At 37.0% G+C, this 25268-nt stretch overlaps 1 protein-coding gene across 1 annotated transcript in view; it reads left to right on the top strand.

Moving 5' to 3' along the window:
- The window catches only part of DYNC2H1 (dynein, cytoplasmic 2, heavy chain 1), a 440751-nt gene extending 420365 nt beyond the window's left edge, over positions 1-20386 (top strand). The window contains exons 87-88 of the mRNA XM_006887344.1: positions 10790-10906; positions 20228-20386. Of these exons, the coding sequence (XP_006887406.1) occupies positions 10790-10906; positions 20228-20386 (276 nt within the window). The remainder of the gene's footprint in view (positions 1-10789; positions 10907-20227) is intronic.
- The last annotated feature ends 4882 nt before the right edge of the window (positions 20387-25268 follow it).

Raw genomic sequence — 25268 nt, 5'->3', positions numbered from 1 at the left:
AACGGTGTAGTGTTATTTTATTTGGAGGTACATTCTGTTAAGTTGTACAGCACTCCTCTGTCAAATTGCTGTACTGAGGTAATCTGGGTTTGCTGTGATGGTTGTGCCACTGGGGAGTGAAATGCCCTAATGGCTTTCCATGATGGACAGTATTTGCTGGAATTCCTAGTTTAAGACAGGTTTGGAAGCAGGAGTGGCATCCACTTTCTAAATAACATTCCTCTGGAAACTCTGTGAACTTTGAGAAACGATGATAGATATAAAAAGGCTTAAGGCCTTTTATTCATAGGGTCACTATGAGTCGTGCTCAACTCGACAGCAATCAACAGCAACAACAGTAGTGAGAAGCTGTGCTGCAATCCCAAAGGCATGCAGTTTGAATCCATTAGATACTACAGTGGCAAGTGATAGGCAGTCCCCTCCTGTGCAATTTACTACTTTTGAAAACCTGTTGGAGGATCAGCTATAGGTTGGTTCTGACTCTATGGCAAATGATAAATAGAGATCTTTCTGTACGTTTATAAAATATGTACTTAGCAGTTGCAGCTTAGCAACTACATCCCAATGGAACAGCAGAAGGATTAGAAATTACATTAGAATATAGAGAAGCCAAAAGGGGAAGCTTCAAAAGGGAGAGCAGAAAATGATGGAAAGGAGAAAATCACTAGGATAGCAGAGGTTAGTGGAGAGGAGAGGGATGAAGTATAGAAATCAATAAGGACTTGAAGAGACAGGGTGATAATAATTGTATATCAATAGAAATTAATTATGTAAAATAAAATGTATATTAATATTGTATAAAACACAATGTATATGAGTAACTGTATGCAAAACAATTAAAAAATTTTAGAAAAGGCAGCTCAAGAAGAAAAAGGAAAGTATCATCACAACAAGCACAAAGACATGGAGTTAGTAAATAAAATGGGAAGAACACACTTGTCATTTCTCAATTTGAAAGAACTAAAACCCAGATTCAAGCCTCAAATTGCAACCCTGAAAGATTGAATGGGCAAGATCTTGAATGATGCAAGAAGCTTCAAAAGATGGAAGAAATACATAGAGTCACTGTACCAGAAAAGGCTGATGTGGAACCACTTTAGGAAGTAGTATATGGAAACCAATAGTAATTAAGGAAGATATTCAAGCTACACTGAAAATATTTGCATAAATAATGCTTTAGGAATTGATGGAATACCAATTGACATGTTTCAACAAACAGCCCTGGATAGTGCTAACTAGCCTATGCCAAAGAATTTGGAAGACAGCTACCTGGCCAATTGATTGGTTTCCATTCCCAAAAAGGTAATCTGACACAAAGTGGAAATTATCAAACAATATCATTAAAATCAGCTGCAAGTAAAATCTTGCTAAAGATTATTTTAAAATGTCTGGAACACAAAACAACTATGATATATCATCTCCCCCCCAGTAATAATGGGAAAATTTAGCAGAACAGCAAACAATAAATGCTGGCAAGGCTGTGGAGAAACTGGAGCCCTTATTCACTGTTGGTGGGAGTGTAAAATGGTGCAGCCACTATGGAAAGCAGTATGCGCTTTCTCAAAAAGTTGTAAATAGAAATACTATTTGACCCAGCAACTCCATTACTGGAAATTTACCCTGAAAATAACTGTCATGCAATCAGATGTATGCACACCCATGTTTATTGTGGCTTTGTTTGCAATAACAAAGAGCTAGAAACAACCCAAGTGCCCATCAACAAACGAATGGATAGAGAAGCTGTGGTATATTCACACAATAGAATACTATGCTGCATTGAAAAACAAGGAACTCATGAAATATTATTCTAAATGGATGACCCTGGAGGACATTATGCTGAGTGAAATATCTCAGTCACAAAAGGACAAACACTGCATAGTACCACTGTTGTAAAATGGGACTGACATAGGGGTTGGGGGGGAGACTGAGAAAGAAGGGATAAATTATGTATATTGCATTGAAACAGATGAGAGAACTGTTTAAAAGGTATAAATTATTAGGCCTTATTATCATGAGTCCAGAACTAAGGCTGCATAGTGGAGTGGACTTGGGGGGAGGGATTGTATAACAATGAAAAAATGTTTCATGTACTTTTCAAAGAGAAGAACAAACTGGAGGGGAGGCATGGGGTGGGAGAAAAGTGCAACAATGAATGAATGGAAATCCAAAATCTCTAAATTGTCATTGAAATTATTAAAAAATGGCTGGAACAGTACATTGACAGAGAATTATCACAAATTCAAGCTAGATTCAGAAGAGTCTGTAGAGTGAGAGATCAAATTACTGATGTCAGATGGATCTTGGCTAAAAGCAAAGAATATCAGAAAGATGTCTATCTGTGTTTCACTGACTATGCAAAAGTGTTTGTCTGATAGATCATAGCAAATTATGGCTAATATTGAGAAAAATGAGAATTCCGAAACATTTAATTGTACTTATGTGAACCAATAGTAGATCAAGAAGCTGTTGTTTTTTTTTCAAAAAGAACAGGGGAACTCTGCATAGTTTAAAATAAGCAAAGGTTTGTATCAAGGTTGTATCATTTCTCCATGCCTATATACTGTTTATGCTAAACAAATCATTCAAGAGGCTGGACTCTCTCTATAAAGACTATGGCATCCGGATTGGAGGAAGACTCATCAACAACCTGCATCATATACATAACATAGTCTTGCTTGCTGAAAGTGAAGAGAACTTGAAACACTTGCTACAGAAGATAAATAGCTATAGCTTTCACAGTAGATTGATTACATCTCAATATGTTGTTGTTATATGCTGTTGAGTCGTTTGTGACTCCTAGTGACCCTGTGTACAAGAGCCCTAAATCCTGCTCAATCCTGTGCCAACTTCATCGTAACTGACCAACTTACTCACGCTACCCTAATCACTGAATCTGTCCATCTCATCGAGGGTCTTCCTCTCCTGCGCTGTTCCACCACTCTCCCAAACATGATATCCATCTCCAAGGACCAGTCCCTCCTTACAACATGCCCAAAGTATGTCAGACAAAGCTTCAGAATCCTTGACTTCAAGGAGCAGCCTGGCTTCACCCTCTCCAGGACAAACCTGTTTGTTCTTCTAGAAATTCATGGTATATTCAACACTCTTCTCCAGCACCACACCTCAAAGGCATCAATTCTCTTTCTGTCATCCCTAGTCACTGTCCAGCTCTCTGATGCAGAGCACACAATTGTGAAGATTATAGTCTGGATCAGGTGCACCTTAGTCTCCAGTCTGATGTTGTTGCTCTTCAGTACTCTGGAGAAGTCCCTGACAGCTGAATTCCCCAATGCAATTTATCTCTTGATTGCCTGGCTGCTGGTACCAAGAGTGTTGACTGTGGAGCCAAACAAACTAAAACTGTTAACTATCTCAATCTCTTCACCATCCATACTGATGTTGCCTATTGACCCAGTGGTGAGAATCTTTTATTTTCTTGATATTGAGCTTCAATCTGTATTTATAAACTCAAATATCATTATCACTGGACAGACCAATAGGCAATATCAAGTTATATGGAGAAGACTCTAGTTATTAATTTAATTTGACTTGGAGCCACAGTCATCATCCCAAGGTACCACCAGTCAAGAAATGAAAAACTGTGTTACATTAAGAAAATCTACTGTTAATGTCCTCTCCAAAGAGTAAAAAATCCAGCATGGCAGTTTAAAGTTGAAGGTGCGCTTGATCCAAGTCATGATCTTTTCAGTTACTTCTTATTCACTTAAAAGATGGACAGTGAATAAGGATGAAAGAAAAAGAACCAGTGTCTTTAAGTTGTGTTGTTTTAGTACTGAATATCCCATGGACTACCAAAAAAACTCCAAAAAACAAGTCAACATTGAAGGGAGTGCAATCCGGGTGCACCTTTGAGGTAAGGATAATGAAACTCCATCTCACATATTTTGGAAATGTTTTCAGGAGGGGAAATCCTTGGAAAAAGACATCATGCTGGGAAAGGTGGGAGGGTAAGATAAAAGAGGAAGACTCTCAACAAGATGGAGTCATGCAGTGACTCTAACAGTGGGCTGAAGCATCTAAGAATGGTGCAGGATAAGACAAGGCTCAGATCTGTTGTTCATAGGATTGCTGAGTCATGGATTTGATGGCACCAAACAACAATACAAAATATATCACTCACTCACTGCTATATAATCAGACCTGATTCTAGCTGACCCTCTAGTAGGTTTTCCCATTGATCTGAATTCTAATACTGTAACAAGAAGGTGGCAATAATGTGGTTTAGTCCATTTAAAACTATTTAAAAATGTCAAATTATAGGTAAAATTAATAGTAAAACTATGTTACTAATTTTAAACAACCAAGGCAAATTTTCCAAATACATAACTACTGAAGCTGCTTGTATCACCTTAAGATAGAAGCTGTTAGCAATTTTCTCAAAATACACTTTGTTTGGTAAGAACTTTCTTTAGATTAAATCACATCTCATAAGTCTACTCAGTTATAGTGTGTAAATCAATGGTTTTATTATATTCTTAGAACTCTAAAACCATCACCATAATAAGGACAACCACAATTGCCTAAGCAATTGACTATCATAACTCCAATCGATTTTAAAAGGGTTACTTGTAGTTATGGTAACAGTAATGGTTTTGTTCACTAAAAACAAATCTATTAAATTTATTTCATATATGATACAGAATCTTTTTAACACTTCTGATTTTAACTTGAATTTAGATTTGCCCACAAGTTTCATGTTAAACTCTGAGCTTTATTTTGAAAAGGTTTGTCTATTTCTAATCTCATTTTAAGAAAAATAGAAACTATTTCAAACACAAGTAATAATACATTTTTTTCATTGACATTTTTCACTCAATTTTATTAGATATGGCATGTTTGTGGACAAGTAAACCAAAATAAATGTACAATCTTTTTAGATTTGCCCATGAGTTTCATGTTAAACTCTGAGCTTTATATTTGAAAAGTTTTGTCTATTTCTAAATCTCATTTTAAGAAAAATATAAACTGTTTCAAACACACAAATAATAATACATTTTTTCATTGACACATTTCACTCAATTTTATCATATATGGCATGTTTGTGAATAATTAAACGAAAATAAATATAAAATGTTTTTCTAAATCTCACCTATTCTATTCCTTACTTACCAAGCTTACTCATTACCTTGAATTTAGATAATATTTTTTGAGAAATAAATAAGTGTCCACGAATGAGAAACGGCATTATTTCCAACAGGACATAAATGTTTTTGTATTTTAAACTAGACATAATTGTTAATAAAATTTATATAACATTTATAACCTCCCCATTCTGCTTATCATTGTTTTAAGATAATTCCATTTTGTTCTACTCTAATAGCTGAATTAAAAATTCTTTGTATGAATATACAACACATTACTTATCCGTTTTGCTGCCAGTAAACATTTAAGTAGTTTATTCCTTTTTTAAAATACTGAAAAATTACTTTGGCATGTATCTTTTTGTACATATGAATTTTTCTAGGATAGACAAGAATATAAAATTTCTAGGTTGAAAAATAAATTGTACATCAATTGTCAAATTGTTCTCCAAAGTAATTATATCAATTTATATTCATTTCCGGTTTCTGTTTCAGTTAGTCTGTTAACATTTTGTCTACATTTCACCTTGTTCCATGATAAAATATTTTTAAAGATTGCTATATGAAAGTCGTTTTTCATGTATTTTGGACACAATCTTTTCTCAGTTATGTAATGTGATGATGAAAGTTATGCAGATGTGATTGTTATTGTGATGCTAGGAATATGAAGTTAGTGAAGCCAATTTTTTGGTCCTTCTTGTGCTAGACAAAATGGTGAAGAGAAAATGAGTTCAGGGCTTCCAAAACACAGCTCCAACATCATATGAAATACCTCACAGTTTCCAGTTGTGCCTATGATGCTTTGGTTTGACAGTTGTAAAATTAGGCATTCCCTTAATAAGATCTGTTGTAATGACTTTCCCTTGGTGAGATCTGATACAATACAGTTCATACTCACAGAGATTATTATTTATGACTCTTTTATCATCTTTTTATTTGCACACAATAATTTATACCCTGTTTCATGCATGTACATTTTCTACAATCTTTCATTTGCATTGTTTCATTCATGTATATTGTGTTTTATATACTCATTCATATGCATTGTATTTTATGTAGTTAATTCCTATTGATCTATACCTGTTATCATCCATCTTTTCAAGTCACTGTTGGATCTTTCCTCTTCATTCACTGCTCATCCATCCACTAACCTCTGCTATCTTGGTGATTTCTCCCCTACCCCCTTTTCCACTCTTCTCTCCCTTTCTCCTTCCCCTTTTGAACATTTATACACATCTTGCCCAGTTATCCTTCCGTTTCCATATAATGATCTTATGCAGTATTTTCCATTATTATGACTCTTATTAATTATAAAAAAGGAACTACATACTAGACAACTATATACATTCATGGTAATAAAAAGATATTCCTTGATATAACTGTCTTCTGGGGAAGGCTATGTAGGAAAGAGAGTTCTTAAAGATTATCATGTTAAGCAAGTTTTTATGATTTGTCTTATTAAGTGCAATAATGGGAGAAGTAATGGTAATGAGTGAATATGCCTTAGCTTATAATAGTAAACCCCAAGAAAGTAAAATTTAAGGTGATACCTTTCAAATAAGTAAGTAGCCAGGAAATAATGGTAAGAAATATCTGTTTGCAACATAAGGAATATGTACAGAGGTTCAGAGTCTTCCAAATTGTGACTACAAAAAGTAGTTAAAGGACTATAAGACAATAAAATAAAATGGGGGTAGTACATTAAACTTCCCTAAGAAACCCTAAAACCAAATTGACTGGAGCAACACATCAACAGAGAACTGACAGATGTGCAGGCTGGTTTTAGAAGAGATCATGGGACTGGGGGTATTATAGCTGACGTTATATGGATTTTGGCAGAAAGCAGAGAATACCAGCGGAATGTTTATCTGTGCTTCATTGACTATGCAAAGACTGTGTGGATCACAACAAGCTGTGGCTGACTCTGAGAAGAATGGGAATCCCAAAACATTTAATCGTGCTAATGCGAAACCTATACTTGGACCAAGAGGCAGTAGTCAGAACAGAGCAGGGCAACACTGCATGGTTCAAAATTGGGAAGGGTGTACGCCAGGGATGTGTCCTGTCTCCATACCTTTTCAACCTGTATGCAGAGCAGATTATCCGAGAGGCTAGGCTCTATGAGGAGAAGCATGGCGTTAGGATTGGTGGACGAACTATCAACAATCTGCATTATGCAGATGACACAGCCTTGCTCGCTGAAACTGAGGAGGACCTCATGCACTTATTGCAGAGGGTCAATGACTGCAGCCTTCAATATGGACTGAGGCTCAATGTCAAGAAGACAAAAATTCTCACCACTGGACCAATCGGTAGCATCATGATGGATGGCGAAGAGATTGAGATTTTTCACAGCTTCAGTTTGCTCGGCTCCATGGTCAACACTCTTGGCACCAGTAGCCAGGAAATCAAAAAACCTATTGCGATGGGAAAGTCTGTGATTAGGGACCTCTCCAAAATACTCAAGAGCAACAGTGTCTCTCTGGAGACTAAGGTCCGCCTGATACAGGCCATGGTTTTTGCAATCACTTGTTATGCATCAGAGAGTTGGACAATGACTAGGGAGGATAGAAGGAGAATTGACGTCTTTGAGCTGTGGTGCTGGAGAAGAGTATTGAATGTACCATGGACTGCCAAGAAAACAAACCGATTCATCGTAGAGAGGATTAAACCAGGCTGCTCCTTGGAGGCAAGGATTCTGGGGCTTCGTCTGACATACTTTGGACATGTTGTAAGGAGAGACAGGTCTTTAGAGAGGGACACCATCCTGGGTAGAGTGGAGGGACAGCGCAGGAGGGGAAGACCCTCTATGAGGTGGATTTATTCAGTGACTGGGGCACTCGGGATGGGTGTGTCAGAGGCAGTGAGATTGGCACAGGATAGAGCAGCGTTTAGGGCTGTTGTACATAGAGTCACTATGAGTCACAAACGACTCGACGGCACATAACAACAACAACAACAACATACATGTTGCAAGGAGAGATAGGTCTTTGGAGAGGGACATCATGCTGAGTAGAGTAGAGGGACAGCGCCGGGGGGATGTTCTTCTATGCGGTGGATTGATTCAGTGACTGGGGTAATCGGGATGGGTGTGTCAGAGGCAATGCGATTGGCACAGGATAGAGCAGGGTTTAGGGCTGTTGTACATAGGGTGGCTGTGAGTCGCAAACAACTCGATGGCACATAACAACAACAACAATAATATACTTGGACCAAGAGGCAGTTGTCAGAACAGAGCAAGAAGATGCAGCATGGTTCAAAATCAAGAAGGGATGTATTCTGTCTCCATACCTTTTCAGTCTGTATGCAGAACAGGTCATCTGGGATGCTGGACTGTACAAGGAGGAATGTGGCATCAGGATTGGAGGAAGAGTCATCAACAACCTGAGTTATGTAGATGACAAAACCCTGCTTGCTGAAACTGAGGAGGACCTGAAGTGCTTACTGCAAAAAGTCAAGGACTACAGCCTTCAATACAGATTGAAACTCAATTTCAAGAAAACAAAGTCTCACCACTGGGCTGTTTGGCAAAATCAGTATGAAAGGTGAAGAGACTGAAATAGTTAACAGTTTTAATTTGCTTGGCTCCACAGTCAACACTCTAAGTCCCAGCAGCCAGGCAATCAAAAGATGAATTGCATTGGGAAATACAGCTGTTAGGTACCTTTCCAGAGTACTGAAAAGCAATGATATCAAGCTGGAGACCAAGGTGCACCTGATCCAGGCTATAGCCTTCACAATTGTGCTATGCATCAGAGAGTTGGACAGTGAATAGGGTTGAAAGAAAGAGATGCCTTTGAGCTGTTTTACTGGAGAAGAGTGTTGAATATACCATGAACTGCTAGGAGAATAAACACGTTTGGCCTGGAGAGAGTAAAGCCAGGCTGCTCCTTGGAATCAAGGATTCTGAAGCTTCATCTGTCATACTTTGGGCATGTTGCAAGAAGGATCTTGTCCTTGGAGAAGGACATCATGTTTGGGAGAGTGGAGGGACGGCGCAGTAGTGGAAGACCCTCAATGAGATGAATAGATTCAGTGGTTGGGATAATGGGAGTAGGTATGTTGGAGACAGCGAGATTGCCACAGAATAAATCAGGGTTTAGCACTCTTATACATAGGGTTTCTATGAGTTACAAATGATTCAATGGCACATAACAACTACGTTATAATACTATGTTAGTAGAGAAGGATCAATATTTACTGTGTTGGTATGTTTCTGACACAGTCAAGTTGCGATCCTACCATTGGAGTCTACATTTTAAAGTTTCTTTACAGATTCATTAAGCTCAGAGCTTGATTAAATCTCTAGAAGAGGATTGGGAAGAGTTCTTTAACCTAGAGAGTTTCTAGTACTGAAATTAGCAGGTGTTTTAAATTATAACCTGTATCTTTTTAAGACAAATATATGAAACTTACAAAGCTATCTCTGTATCATATCATTGAGACTATAGAAATAAAAATACCTTGTTTTTCATCCCAGCTCTTACATTAACAAACAAGTTACTTATATTCACTTGCTATACCAACACTACTATAAAATTAGAGTAGTGAAATATATATTTAAAACTAATTGATTAAAGCTTATTCTCATAGTACCAAAACTATTCTTTAACTTGCACTAAATACCAGTTTACTACGTACAACTTACAGTGTTCTCATAACTAAAATGCACGGTTATTTCATCTAGTTTATTAAAACTTGAAGATATTATATAATATTTATGAGATTCTTTCTACTTTTATGTGAAGTACAAATTCAAAGAATAGTTTTAATTGGCTCTGAAGGCAAAATGTTGAAAAAGTTATGGATACTGATGCTATAGTTGTTGCCTAAACAAAACAAAACAAACAAACAAAAAAAAACACCAAACACTTTAAAAGCAGAAATATTAATTTAGTATTACAAAATAAATCTGTATTTCTTTGTAAATTTAAAATTAACTTGTTGTTAGATGCCATCGAGTAGCCTGTGATTTATAGTCACTCCCATGAACAACAGGTCTGAACCTCGTCCCATCCTCTGTCCATCCTCACAATCTCTGATGTGTTCCAGCCCGTTTTGACCGTCACTGTGTCAATCTTGAGGGGAAAGGTCTTCTCTTTGTCTAACCCTACACTTTTCCCAGCACAGTGAGGACTGGCTTTTCCTGATAACATGCTCAAAGTATGTGAGATGAACGAAGATTAACCTAGAGGAGTTAATTCCCTTTTTTATTTTCTTTTCAGCTCTGCATACAATGGTAAGAATATTTGCAGTCAAGTTTCTGAACTTTGTTCAGTTTTTTAAAAATAATGTCAGAATTCCAACAGGGGAACGATAGTTGTTTTCTAATTAAGACTTATTTACCCCTTCCTGGGGAAAAGAATAACATGTTGGTTTTTGCTATTACATTTCTATTAATCTAATGCCAAGTTACCTGCAGTTATGTAAGTGGTGACATTTGTGAGTATTTATTTCAAGAATATTTACCAAAAATGAGAATTCAGTTTAAAGGAAGTTCACACTGAGCACAGGTCTAGGTCTTCCCCTCTTATTTGCAAATAAAATACCACAATCTTTGTTTTTCTATTATTTAAAATATATAATAATTATGAAAAGTGTTGCCTTTATTCTTAAGACATAATGTAGGAACTCCTGACATTTTAGCCTTCCATATAAATTTTCATTATTATGTTTTTACATGACAGATCAGTGGCTTATTACTAGAAGGTTGCAGTTTTGATGGAAATCGACTTACTGAAAATCAACATGATTCTCCTAGTGTATCATCAGTTCTCCCTTGTTCTATGGGCTGGATTCCACAGGTAATGCATCTTTGAAGTTTACCTTTTTAATGGTATATACTTGTCCAATGTATCTTTATTTCGAATTTCTCAAGTCAGAAGCATTTGAATATGTTGTACATTTCCAGGCAAGATATTTTATCTTTATAATTCATAAGGTGCAGAAGGCACTTTAAAACCATTTTTCCTTATTTTTTTATTATTAATTTCAATGAAAATTTATAGAGACTTTGGATTTCCATTCATTCATTGTTGCAGTTTTCTCCCCTCCCAACCCTCCCCTCTAGTACACTACCCTCTTGGAAAAGTAAAAGAAAAATTCTTTCATTGTTTTACAATCCAGATCCACTCCACTATACAGCCTTCACTCTGTACTCCTGGCATGACAAAAATACCTAATAATATCCCCTCTTAAACAGTTTTCTCCCTCATCTGTTTCAATACAGTATACATTATTGAACCTATCCTTCTCAGTCTCCTCCCAACCCAGAAGTCAGTCCTGCTTTACAACAGTGGCACCATGCAGTATTTGTAATTTTGTGACTGAGATACTTCACTCAGCATAATGTCCTCCAGGGTCACCCATTTTGAATAATATTGCTGAGTTCCTTATTTTTCAATGCAGTGTAGTATTCCATTATGTGAATATACCACAGTTTCTCTATCCATTCATTTGTTGATGGGCACTTAGGTTGTTCCCAACTCCTTGCTATTGTGATCGAAGCCGTGATAAACATGGGTGTGCATATATCTGCTTGGATGTCAGTTATGGTCTCTTTGGGGTATATTCCCAGTAGTAGAATTGCTGGGTTGAATGCTGTCTCTATTTGCAACTTTTTGAGAAAGTGCCATACCACCTTCCACAGTGGTTGCACCATTTTACACTTCCACCAACAGTGAATAAGGGTTCCTGTTTCTCCACAACCTTGCCAACATTTGTTGCTTGCTGTTCTTAAAACCATTTTTTAATACAAAGACTAACAGTATAGTTTATTTTTTTAAGAATTTATAAACTAGTAAGAAAAATTAACTCTTTTTTTAAATTTAGTTTGTTTATTTTTCATTTCAATGAACATCTACAGAGATTTTGGAATTCCATTCATTCATTGTTGCACCCTTCTCCCCGCACAAACCCCTCCCCCTTACCCCCCCCATTTGTGGGAGGTACGGGGGGGGGATTGTGTACCAATGAGGGAGTTTTTCTCTTGCTTTTCAAAAATTAACTCTTATAATGATAGTATTAGAAGATACTTTGCATTGAGTTCTTCAACCCTAAAACTCAGTCCATGAACTGGCCCACAGATGAAAGATGGAAAGATGGGCAGTCTCCTCTTGTGGGGTTTATAGCCTATGAAAACTTCCTGGGGAATAAACTGTGAGTTTGTTCTGACTCAAAATCAGTGAGTGAGTTCGTTCTTGCCTTTAAAATAAAAAAGATAATTGTTTTGGGGATATAAAATTTTCTTAATAATTAAGCATAAAACATAAGTTTTTATATATTGATAACTTTAAAGTTCTGACCTTATTACTAAGTGCCACTAAAAGTATATCATATATTACTTATGATGAAAAGAAGGGTTTTCTCATTGGGAAATACCAGTGGCCTGAATTTTCTGTGAAAGTAATGATTTCTCTCGAGTAAGGGCACTCTTGGGGCTTAGTGGTGAGGAATAGCACTGCCAACCCAAAGGCTGGCAAGCTGAATCCACCATCTGCTTTTTAAAAGAAAGATGGAGAGTCTGCTATGAGTTGGTTCTGACTTGATGGCACTTAACAATAACAACACTTTATAAAAGGAAAACAAGTGCTTTATAATATTAAAATATCAGCTAACAAGGTGGTAGCAGTAATTAGTAGTCATTGCTCAGAGCTGAAAGAAGATATAGTTCTGTTATGTTCTGTATACATTCCTCATTCTTTTTCATTGTAGATTCATTTTCTTCAATATTAAACTGATGGATAGGCACAGAGAACAAATTGAAAGAGTTTTTGTTTTATTTTATTGTGGCTTTTAGTTTCTGTATTGCTACCAAAATGTTAGTAATTTATGACTTATACAGATTTTTATTTTAAGGGTAGGAACTGCATTGAAAGCTACAACAGTCAGGCATATATCAAGGTTCTAACTTATAAAGCCATAAATCATGACAGATATGAATTCAAATTATATAAAGTCCTAATTTTCTGGCAAACAAAATTAAAATCTGTAAAATAGCCATAAAGTGATAGATGGGAGAAGTAGAACAAGATACAGGCTGGTTCACTTAAGGAAAAACTCAAGCAGTGAAAATAGGGCATTGCTAGTAACTGGCTAGGCATAGGTGTAGAAGAAAATGACCTGGAGCAGCACCCTCGGAGCTGACCACAAACTGAGTGCAGATCAGGAAATCAGTGCTGCCTGTGAACAAAGCAAGTCTCTTAGTAGGTGGTATGAAAAGCTGCATGTCATTACAAGGCTAGGAATGGATTCTTTCCCAATATTTTACTTCAACTATTTTAATTTTAATATCTCCTTATTCATAGCATCTTAAAAGTAACAATCAGACTAAAAAACAAAAAGAAAAGAATTTCATTAAAAAAATAGCTCATGTCAGGAAAGGTAAAATGAATTTGAGGTATTTCACTTACAAGAGATGGATACAGGTGATGTGATTTTTTGGGGGTGTTTTTTTTTGTTTGTTTTTTTAATGTAACTGATGACATTGTTTCCAAACCATTTGCTAAAAATGGAATTGTTATTTAAGCTTTTTCCACTTTTTTCTGACTTGTAATTGAAGTATTTGTTAGCACTTTGCCACCTTCAGCCACCCCACCTCCATTACAATTGAGTCTCTTCAGAATACCTCTGTGCTCTCAGACTCCCTCTCTTACAATATAAGGCGTATCCATAACCAGTTTAAAATGTGAAATTTTTTAGTCCTACAGAAAAAATAGTTTGCTGTCTAGCTTCTAAATGATTATGGTAAATTATCTGGAGCAATTACCTAGTCTCACTCAACAACTTACCTCGTATGAACATGGAGATAAACAAGTTCATATGTGTTAAGAGTTCTGGTGGCCTAGAGCCAAGAAGCTGTGCTGAAACCTGGAAGTCACGTAGTTCAAGGTTACCAGCTGCTCCTCAGAAGAAGGATGGGCAGTCTCCTACCATGTGATTAACTGCCTCTGAAAACCCACTAGAGAGGGTCAGGTATAGGTCAGTTATGACTCAATGATACACAATAACAACAACGTGTTATTGTACTTAGTGCAGTGTCTCACATATGATAAGGTGCCAATATTTTAAAGTATGCTTAACCATGGTATAGTAATAATTATCTCATTTCATGCAGTGCTTTATGGTTAACTAAGTTCTTTTAATCATCATTAGACCCTCATGGTGTTCCAATATACCAGATACTGTGCTGAGCACTAGGGCTACAAAGATAAATCTCACTTTTCAAAAAGGTCAGCTGTTCAGTGGGGGAACAACGAACTATTGTGGTTCAGAGATAGACCTTCAGTTATAGAGGTTTACATAAAGTGCTTTCGGAGGTAAGGGAAGTGTGGGCAAATGAAACCAAGTCAGATCCACCCCCACCCCCCAGAGGAGCAGCATCTCTTACACTGCAGAATAACAAAAGTATAAAGGCAAGATTTTTAAAAAAGAGAGGATGACACATTTTAGCTAGGAGGAGAAACAGATATTAATGCATGGAATTATTAAAGGACCTAGGTTATTCTGTAAATGGCACAAGAAGTCTATTTGGAACATATGGTTATAATGGAAAGAGGTAGAAGATGTTGTCTTGCCAGTTAACAGCATTGAGATTAGGAATTCTCAACAAGAATTAAAATAAAGTAAAATGCTGGTAAAAAGAATATTTTTCAGTGTTTCTCCTTACCATTATATATGTGCTATAAAATAACACTGACCATTCATTTATTCATGATGCAGCTTTTTAGAGTTGTTCAATTGCAGTTTACTTTTGCCAGTTAGATTAATATAGGTCCAAATACAAATTTCCCTAGTGGGTTTTACCCAAGAAAAGCACTAGCTTTCTCCAAAGTATTTTCCAAAATGCATTCTGTATGGAATTATTCCATAAACAAAGTGAGTGAATACACTATTTCTTTACCTTTGACAAAATATTAAAAGCTTTGAGAAGATGCAAAGATTATCTAAAATGTTACCCTTTAATCCATATATGTCTGATGTAGTAATTAATATAATACACATTGAGAAATGTGGATTTATGTCCTAGGCTTCTTCTGGTTTCCCTCCTGGAGCATTATCTTTCTAACTTTTCGGCAAAGAAAGAGTTTAACAATCTCACAGTAGTGCAGGAATCTTAAATCAGCTGGAAGCCCAAAGGGCCAAGTACTTCCAATTAGCACCACATTTGACAAGTCACTTTCAGAAGCAATTTTCTTTCCAGAGAAAACATGATTGTGCTATGAATTCACTAAGCACACACTGTCGTTGTGTTCTACTCATCCCTTTAAAATAGTGTTTCCAGGTAAATCAGAAGATATGCCAAAAGCTCTGCTTCATGTGCACTCTGGTCTGAAAATAGTAAGTATTAAGCTACTATCTTTTTCTCAAGGATTTAGGATTAAACCAATGCTGTTGGGATCATTTTCTTGAAAAATACAAGAGAAGTGTTTTTCTACAGTATGCGTTTTTAAAAAGTGGCAGGACAAAGTGTTTCAAAATATTAATTGTTGGCAAGTCATTTATTTCCTCCTTTGAAATTATTATTTTTTCCAGAGTTTTATTCCTAAATTTTGCCATTTACATGTCAAGTAAAACAGATTTTCCTTACATTTCTTTTTCTAAACAGTATTTTTGGATTTAAAAAAAATCAAACTTGACTCATAAACACTCACAGCGAGTGTGTTAGAATAACTTAGTTGGACTTTCATATGTATATTATTATAATGAAGGTGAGTTTAAACAGGCCAACTGCTTAATGCAAACATCCTATGCAGTTTGAGTCTTGTTTGGAGCTTGGGTGATTTATTTTTTCTTGTTTGTTTATTTGGGCTGTGGCTTTTGTTTTGGTTTATTGCTTCCTTTGGATTATTTGCTATGAGATGTGATCCCTGTTTCCTGATGGAATATCATGATTTTCCTTTGTAGAATACATTGTTGTCTTTCAATATTAATATATTGCTTGCTAATTGTGGAACACATATTCTTTTCAGTCATTTCTCCTTAGGTATGATGGTAGAGAAGAAGGGAATATTTTGTTGTGAGGCATCCAGACTTTTCTTGGACAATAAATACAGGGAGACAGAACAATTATTCAAGATGCTTGGTTATGTGGTACATTTTCATCAAGAAAAAATAAGTTGTCCCAAATAAGTATAAATTTGAGCTATGCTAACTAGGCAAAGTCTATTCTAATAAAGGCATGGTATCTGAAAATATTGGCTACTTTAGGTTGGTCACGATATGAGGTTTTTTAAGGCTTAGAATTTAATTCCACAAAAGTAATGTATTTACAAAGTGAATTGCTTGAAATCTTCCCAACATACCTTCCCTTTTCACACTAAGTGAGTACTTAGTGTACTGATAGTTATTAAAATACTGGTTTTATTTAAATATTTAAATCCAGCAAGGTCTTAGGTATTATCTCTTAAGAATTTTATTCATTCAAACATAGTCATGGAAAATCTGATTCACAGAGCATTTTGCTAATAGTGTAACTGTTATTGCTTTTATTAGGTGCCATTAAGTTAACTATGATTTATAGCAACACTATGAATAATGAACTTGAACCTTGCCATGTCCTGTGTCATCCTGATCATCATTGCCATACTTGAGCCCATTTGTAGAGTCACTGAGCCAAGCCATCTCATTGAGAGTCTTCCCTTCCTTCATTGACCCTCGATTTTTCAGAGCATAATATCGTTTTCCAAGGACTGGCCTATACTAACAACATATCCAGAGTATATAAGATAAAATTTCACCATCCTTCCCTCTAAGGAGCACTCTGGCATCATCCTTTCCAAGACATTTTTTTTTAATTTAAAAAATACATATTGTATTTATTCTTTTGACAGTCCATGGACTATTTAGTACTCTTCTGCAGCACCATACCTCAAAGGCATCAACTCTTCTTCTGTCATCTTTATTCACTGTCCAACTCTCAGATACTTAGTGAGTAATTAAAAACACCATGGCTTGGATCCGGTATACCCTAATCTTTAAATTGACATTGTTGCTCTTCAGCACTTTGGAAAGTTCCATGACTGGAGATCTTTCCAGTGCAGCAGGTCTTTTGAATTCCTGATAACTGGTACCAAGCTGGTTGATTGTGAATACTACAAGGATGAAACATTGACAATTTCTGTCTTTTCTCCATCATGTTGATGCCTATTGGTTCAGTGGTGAGGGTTTTTTTTGTTTTCTTGCATTCATTTTTTGTTTGCTTTGATTTTCTGTAGCAAGCATTTCAGCAAGCAAGGTTGTATCATTGGCATAATGCAGGTTGCTGATGAGTCTTCCTCCAAATCTGATGCCACATTCTACCTCATAAGGCTCAATATCAAATTATTTGCTCAGCATAAAGATTGAACAGGTATGGAGAAAGGATACAACCCTTTCTTTATTTTAAACCATGCAGTGTTCCTTTGCTCTGTTTAGACTCTCACTTCTTAGTCTAGGAATAGGTTTCATATGAGCATAATTACATGTCATGGGATTCCCATTCTCATTGTTAGCTGCATTTTTTGTGATCCACAGTCACATGCCTTTGCATAGTTGACAGAATACAAGTATCCTCTTGGCTTTCAGCCAAGTTCCATCTGACATCAGCAGCGATATCCTTGGTGCCATTATCTTCTAAATCCAGCCTGAATCTCTGTTGATGTACTGTTCTAGCTATTTTTAATAATCTCCTGTAAGATTTTATTTTCATGTGCTATTAGCGATATTGTTTGATAATAGTAGTTTACCCTAGTAGTGGGAATGACAAAAAAACTTAATGCTTTTACTTTGGTCATTTATTTACCAATGTCCTAAGAGAAAGTCAGGCAGCTCTGCTGACATAGTCTATAGGGAGTTGTACTCCTAACTCAAAGACTGACCCCTTTGGAAGTTTGAATCCACCTCCTTGGACAATGAGAAATCTCCTGTGCTATTTCCCTACAGCCTTGGAAACCCAAGAAAGGGTTAATTAGGAGTTGGTTCTAGCTCTACAGCCATGAGCCTAAAGAGCACACAAATGTAATTTTTTACAGAAGGTAATAACATTTACCATTTAAAATATTTTTAGAAAATAGATGAAATATCAGGAAGCAACTATTACTTGAGTTTTAAAAATGTAAGTTTTGGGAGAGTTGTGCCCCAGTGTTTATGTTAATAAACACACAAATAAAAAGCATAAAATCAGAAGCAGCTTTAGCTTTAGAAGTAGTTAGAAATATATGCAAAAACTAGTGAATTAATAGTGAATTTTCAAATAATAAACTTTCTTTATTGTTAAATTCCTAGTATGAAAGAAAAATTGCTTGACAAAATTGCCTGTCACCAGTATTTGACTGTGTGGATCACTGAATTCTACTGTGTAAATCCTAACTAATTATAGGTAACGTCAAGAAGAGTGAGAATTCTAGAACCTTTAACTCTGCCGTGTAAAACCTATACACAGACAAAGAAACAATTGTTTACAGTTGATGCAGGGCAGGGCTCAGAGGTGCTGTACATAGGATTGCTATGGGTCACAGCAGCTTGATGGCCCATAACAACAACAGTAACAATATGGGATGATTCCATTTGAAGAACGAGTTTTTCTGTGTGTAAATCAGATTAAGGTTTCTAGTCAGTAATGGATGAGGTTCCGAGGTATTTATTTAGCGATAAGTAGAAGAATCAAATCAGTATTTTCCATGCACTGAAGTATGCATGTCTGTATCCATACATTTCTGTGTATGTCTGTTTATGGGGAGGAGGAAAGAGGATTGAAAAATAAAATAGAATCTAATAAATATTTTATATGATGTATGAAAATTATAAATTTGAACTAGAAATATTACATTTCATGATAGCTTTTCTTTAAAAATATATCTTTCTAATGGGTGACCCTGAAGAACATGATGCTGAGTGAAATATCTCAGCACAAAATGACAAATATTGCATAGTGCCACTGTTGTAAAACGAGACTGACATTGGGGTTGAGGGAAGACTGGGAAAGAGGGGATAAATAATGTATACTGCATTGAAACAAATGAGAGAGAAAACTCTTTGAAAAGGTATCTATGAACAAGTATTATTGTCATGACATGAGTCCAGAACAAAGGTTGCATAGTGGAGTGGAATTGGGGGGGAGGGATTGTATAACAATGAAAGAATTTTTCTTTTCCTTCTCAAAGAGAAGAACGAACTGGAGGGAAGGGGTGGGCACGGAGAAAAGTGCAACAGTGTATGAATGGAAATCCAAAATATCTGTGAATTTTCATTAAAATTAATAATACTAATCCTAATAACAAAAAATTAAAAAATATCTTTCTAATATCAAATCACTAAGATTATAGTAATAAAAACAAAATTCAGAATATTGGAAACTATTTCTTCATCAAACTGGAAAAAAGAACACTATTAGTTTAGTGTAGAATTTATTTGGATAACAATTCTAACAAATATACCTATAAAAGTGTAATATTAGAAGTTGCTAATAGTACTGAGATTTTTTGTTATTTCTAGGTATATAAGTATTCATAGATAAAATTTTACAATGTACAGTATTATATTGGGGTTATGGAACATTATAGATTAATTGAAACAGGCAATGAGTTGATAGTTATGGCAGTTATGCATCAGAGAGTTGGACAATGACTAGGGAGGACAGAAGGAGAGTGGATGCTTTTGAGCTGTGGTGCTGGAGAAGAGTACTGAATGTACCATGGACTGCCAGGAAAACAAACAGATTCATCTTGGAGAGGATTAAATCAAGCTACTCCTTGGAGGCAAGGATTCTGGGGCTTTGTCTGACATACTTTGGACATGTTGCCAGGAGGGACGGGTCCTTGGAGAGGAACATCATACTTGGAAGAGTGGAGGGACAGCGCAAGGGGGAAGACCCTCTATGAGATGGATTGATTCGGTGACTGGGGTAACCAGGATGGGTGTGTCAGAGGCAGTGCGGTTGGCGCAGGATAGAGCAGGGTTTAGGGCTGTTGTGCAAACGACTCGACAGCACGTAACAACAACAACAACAACATACTAAGTACATACACACATATCAAAGCCTCTCACAATAAAATTTTAACCAATACCTGGGAGAATTTTGTGGGATTTTTTTCCACTTGTTAGGTAATAAGGTGCTTTGTTATAACTCTTTTTTTTCCCCCAAACAGGGTGCATATGGTCCCTATTCTCCCGAGGAGTGCATATCTTTGCCTGTTTACACCAGTGCTGAGAGGGATCGTGTCGTGACCAATATTGATGTTCCATGTGGGGGAAACCAAGACCAGTGGATTCAGTGTGGAGCAGCTCTATTTCTAAAGAATCAGTAAAATCTAATGGCAATAAAATCTGACACATAAAAGAGAATATTGTTATTTAAGCTTCAAGTAAAATAGTCCAAATTTAAAATATTAATTCAAAATAAAGTGTATCATTGCTCCATGTTGATCTAATTGGGATTTTATCATAACAGCACAGTGCACCTTTAAATGTTAATGCAATTAAAATGGAGTAATTTTTATAACATTAAATATTTCAATGAGCCTGTTCATTTTTCCAGTGGCTCAAAAGTTTGAGTTACAGGTTAAAAACATAGCATTTAAGCAAACAATATATTTTGGGCATTATTTTTCATCATAATTATTTAATAAAATAGATTATTAATAAATATCTGTCTTCTATTATTTAGTTCAGTATATAAAATCTGTTTTAAATATTACAGAGATATTATATGTTCTTTTGTTCAAATTAAAATTAATTTGTAATTACACCATCTTTTATTATTTTATTGTTGTTGTGTGTGCCATCAAGTTGGAACTGACCCTAGCTGGCCCTCCAGTTGCCTCCAGCTGATTTTTAGGGGCACTTTATTTAAACAAGAGGAGATTGCCCATCTTTCTCCCACAGAGAAACTGATGGATTTGAACTGCATACTTTAGGGATTGGAGCACAGTTTCTTACCACCAGAGATCCCATAGAATATGTAATATACAAACTACTCAACCTATAGATAGTTCATACTTAGCCTTTCTTTAATGTTATATAAATATATCCTTACTTTAAATCAATTAAACCAACACCTACATGCAGCAAATTCTTAATCACAGTCATCTTCATTTGCTGTATATGCAGCTTTCAAATCACTAAAAAGCTTCACATTTTTTTAAACAAAGTTAAGGCTACTTGAAAACCATATATACCTGTTCCAACTGACCTATAAATTCTTAGAAACAGTGGATGATGCAGTAAGCATCAAAAGATGAGATACTGTAAAAAGAGCTGGGGCCACGTGGATACAGTCATATATGACCTTTACCACAAAGGGGAACTGTCTCCGTCAATAACATCAACAAAACCAATTCCCATGAGGTCACACATGTCCCCCACGCTCCCAAACCTCTTTCTACTCATCCCAACACCAATCTTAACTGTTGTACGGGGTCCAAAATTTAATGCAATAGCTCATAGACCTCACAGACCATATTAGGAAGTCAAAAGGCTACTAACTCAGGTTAGTAAAATACAACCAGGAAAATACAGTCCACAATGTGTACACAGGCACCTCAGATTTGCAGCTTTAGGACAGAGATAAAAAGCTCTCGGTCCTGCTAATGATGGATCTTTTCTGCCACGGTCTTTCAATAGACTTAGGAAAAAGGCAAGAGCTCTGGTTCAATGATGTAACAGTCCCAAAGTTCACTCTTTCTCATGTCAGGCCTCTGGTTCTCCTCTGTGTCTGCTATGGCTGCTGTTGCAATAGGCCCAAGTCTGGCTGGCATGAGAATCTCTAGCCCCAAGGATGCATTGCATTCTCTTGCTTGTTCTTTGTTGGTCATAAGTTTCTCCAGTTCTGCTGGATCCACTCAATTTAATGGTGAGACTAGCCAGTCTTCTTGTGGTTAGCCTGTGGCACTGTATTCACACATTCCCACTCATCCAAATGGCAAAGCCAATAAATGACTAGGGAAGCCATTTTTAACAATAAACTGTATATTAAGAAACAAGGACCAGATGAGCTGTGGGAGGATATCAAGAATATCATCCAGGAAGAATGTAAAAGGTCATTACAAAGAGGAGGAAGAAAAGACCAAGATGGATGTCAGAAGAAATTCTAAATATTGCACTGGAGCACTGAGAAGCCAAAGCAAAGGGAAGAAATCAAGATATTAAGGAGTTGAACAGAAGATTCCAGAGGGCAGTGCAGGAAGATAAAGTATTACAATGAAATGTTCAAGGAGCTGGAGTCAGAAAATCAAAAGGGCCAAAAAAAAAAAGAAAATCAAAAGGGCCAAACTCGCTCAGCCTTTCTTAAGCTGAAGGAACTGATGAACAAATTCAAACCTTGAGTTGCAATACTTAAGGATGCTTTGGGCAGAATATTAAATGATCCAGGAAGCATTAAAAGAAGATGGAAAGAGTATACAGAGTCATAGCACCAAAAGGAATTGGTGGACACAGAAAAATTTCATGAAACAACGTATGAGCAAGAACCTGTGGTGATGAAGAAGTTCAAGCTGCTCTGAAAGAATGGGCAAAAACCAAGGCATACCAATTGACAAACTTCAACCAACAGACGCTGCCCTGGAAGTGCTCACCAAGTTGTGCCAAGACATCTGGAGGACAACCATCTGGCCAACTGACTGGAAGAGATTCTATATTTGTTCCCGTTCCAAACAAAGGTGGTCTAACAGTGTGGAAATTATCAAACAGTATCATTGATATTACATGCAAGCTAGATTCTGCTGAAGATTATCCAAAAGCCACTGGAACAGCACATCAACAGAGAACTGCTTGAAGTGCAGACTGGGTTTAGAAGAGGCCATGGCACTAGGAATATTGTAAGTAGTGTCAGATGGATCTTGGCTAAAAGCAGAGAGTACCAGATGAATGTGTATCTGTTTTTCATTGACTAGGCAAAGGCAGTTGACTGTGTGGATCACAACACACTGTGGCTGCCTCTGAGAAGAATGGGAATCCCATATATTTGATTGTGTTTATGTGAAACCTATACTTGGACCAGGAGTCAGTCATCAGATCAAAGCAAGGAAACACTGCTTAGTTCAAAATTGGGAAGGGTGTGCATTAAGGATGTGTCCTATCTCCATATCTTTTCAATCTATATGTAGAACAGATTCTCTTTGAGGCTGGGCTCTAAGAGGAGAAGTGTGGCATCAGAATTGGAGGTAGACTCATCAACAATCTGCCTTAAGCAGATGACACAGCCCTGCTTGCTGAAACTGTGGAGGACCTGAACCACTTGTTGCAAAGGTCAAAGATCGCAGCCTTCAGTATGGATTGAAAATCAATATCAAGAAAACAAAGATCCTCACCACTGGGCCGATTGGCAGCATCATGATAGATGGTGAAGAGATTGAGATTGTTTCCAGCTTCAGTTTGCTTGGCTTTACAATCAACATTCTTGGTACTAGCAGCTGGGAAATTAAAATATTAATTGCATTGGGAAAGTCAGCTGTCAGAGACCTTTCTAGGGTACTGAAGAGCAATGATGTCAGTCTGGAGACTAAGGTGCCCCTGATACAGGCCATGGTCTTTGCAAAAGGACTGTTTCGCAACTAATAGAACAATAGAAGATTCTCTGGTAAGTAAGTACACTTCCAACCCTATAGGCAGCTGGTTTGAATGCATTTGCTGCTCCATAGGAGAAAGATGGGCAGTCTTGCCATGAGATTTATAGTCTGAAAAATTAAATTATCAGTGAGTCATTTTCCACTCAATGGCAATGAGAGAACGAACTTCTCAGTGGATACTAATGTTGCTCTGCATCAGAGAGCTGGACTATGACCAAGGATGACAGAAGAAGAATTGATGCCTTTGAGTTAGAGTGCTGGGAAAGAGTATTGAACATACCATGGACTGTGAAGAGAACAAACAGGTCTGTCCTGGAGAGGGTAAAACCAAACTACTCCTTGAAGGCAAGGATTTTTAAGCTCCATCTCACATGCTTTTGGCACATGGCCAAAAAGGACCAGTCTTTGGAGAAGGACATTAACACTTAGAAGGGTGGAGGGACAGTGCAGGAGAGGAAGACCCAGGATGAGATGGATTGACACAGTAGCTGGGGTAATGAGGGTGAATGTGTCGGAGATAATGAGATTGACTCAGGACAGGCAGAATTCAGAGCTATAGTACATATGGTTGCTGTGATTTGCAGGTGACTGGATGGCACATAAAACAACAATCTTTTATAAGGGAACCTTGGTGGTCTTGTGGTAGGGAGTTGCATTGCCAACCCAAAGCCACGTGATTAGAATCTCCCAGCTGCTTTGCAGGGAAAAGTCCATCTACCCCAGTACAATTACCCTGGCTCTGAGACCCAGTGGGAGAGTCAGCTGTGAGTCTGTTCTGACTTGATGGTGCATAACAACCACTCAGTCTTTTATAGGTCTCGATCAGTACTCAACAGCACATAACTATAAAAACAAATCTTTTCTAATATGCTAATATAAAGCCATATTCATCATTCACTTAATTAGTCTTGACACTTTATGGCCAGGAATTCTGTCCTTCCATAAGGAATACACACACAGGCGTGAAGTAGCCACTTCATAGCAACCTTCCATTGAGTTTCCACAGCTATAAATCTTCATGAGAGTAGACTTCACATATTTTTACACAGAGATGCTGATGTATTTGAGCCCTGAAAATGCATGGCCTTTTGGTTAGCTGTTACAAACTACAACCTAAGAGCTCCAATAGTGAAAAAGGTCACGCTATCAAAATATGGATTACAAACAAGGAGGATGCAGTGGGTTCTGTACCCCCAGGCCAGAGATGCAGAGGATTAACACTTTCTAAGCACTATCCAGGGATTCAGCTGTAGTGAATTGCTCAGGAAGAAATCGTTCATATTTTTCTTGCAGAGCAACTGATGGATTCAAACTGCATGCTTTTGGGGTGACCGTGCAACTAGAACTACCCAAAGGCTTTTTAAAGTTGTAAATTTTTGAATGGACCAGGCTGCCATATTCTGCCTACTAACCTTTTCAAGTACCTGGGAGCTGTGTTGTGTTGTGTTGTGTTGTGTTGTGGCAGTCTCTGGAGAAAGGCGACTCTGCCTCCAAGAGCCAGGGAAGCCACGCTTGGCCTTGGGTTGAAGGCACCAGCAGCTTCAAGCCCAAAAGGAGAAGAGGAGGAGGGAGGAGTGGCGTCCACTTCCATAATAGCTTGCCTCCGGAAACCCTATGAACCTGG

The sequence above is a fragment of the Elephantulus edwardii genome, unplaced genomic scaffold (genome assembly GCF_000299155.1).
Source record: "Elephantulus edwardii isolate Elephantulus edwardi_28Jun2011 unplaced genomic scaffold, EleEdw1.0 scaffold00056, whole genome shotgun sequence".
NCBI lineage: Eukaryota > Metazoa > Chordata > Mammalia > Macroscelidea > Macroscelididae > Elephantulus > Elephantulus edwardii.
This window is presented reverse-complemented; position numbering and strand designations above follow the sequence as displayed.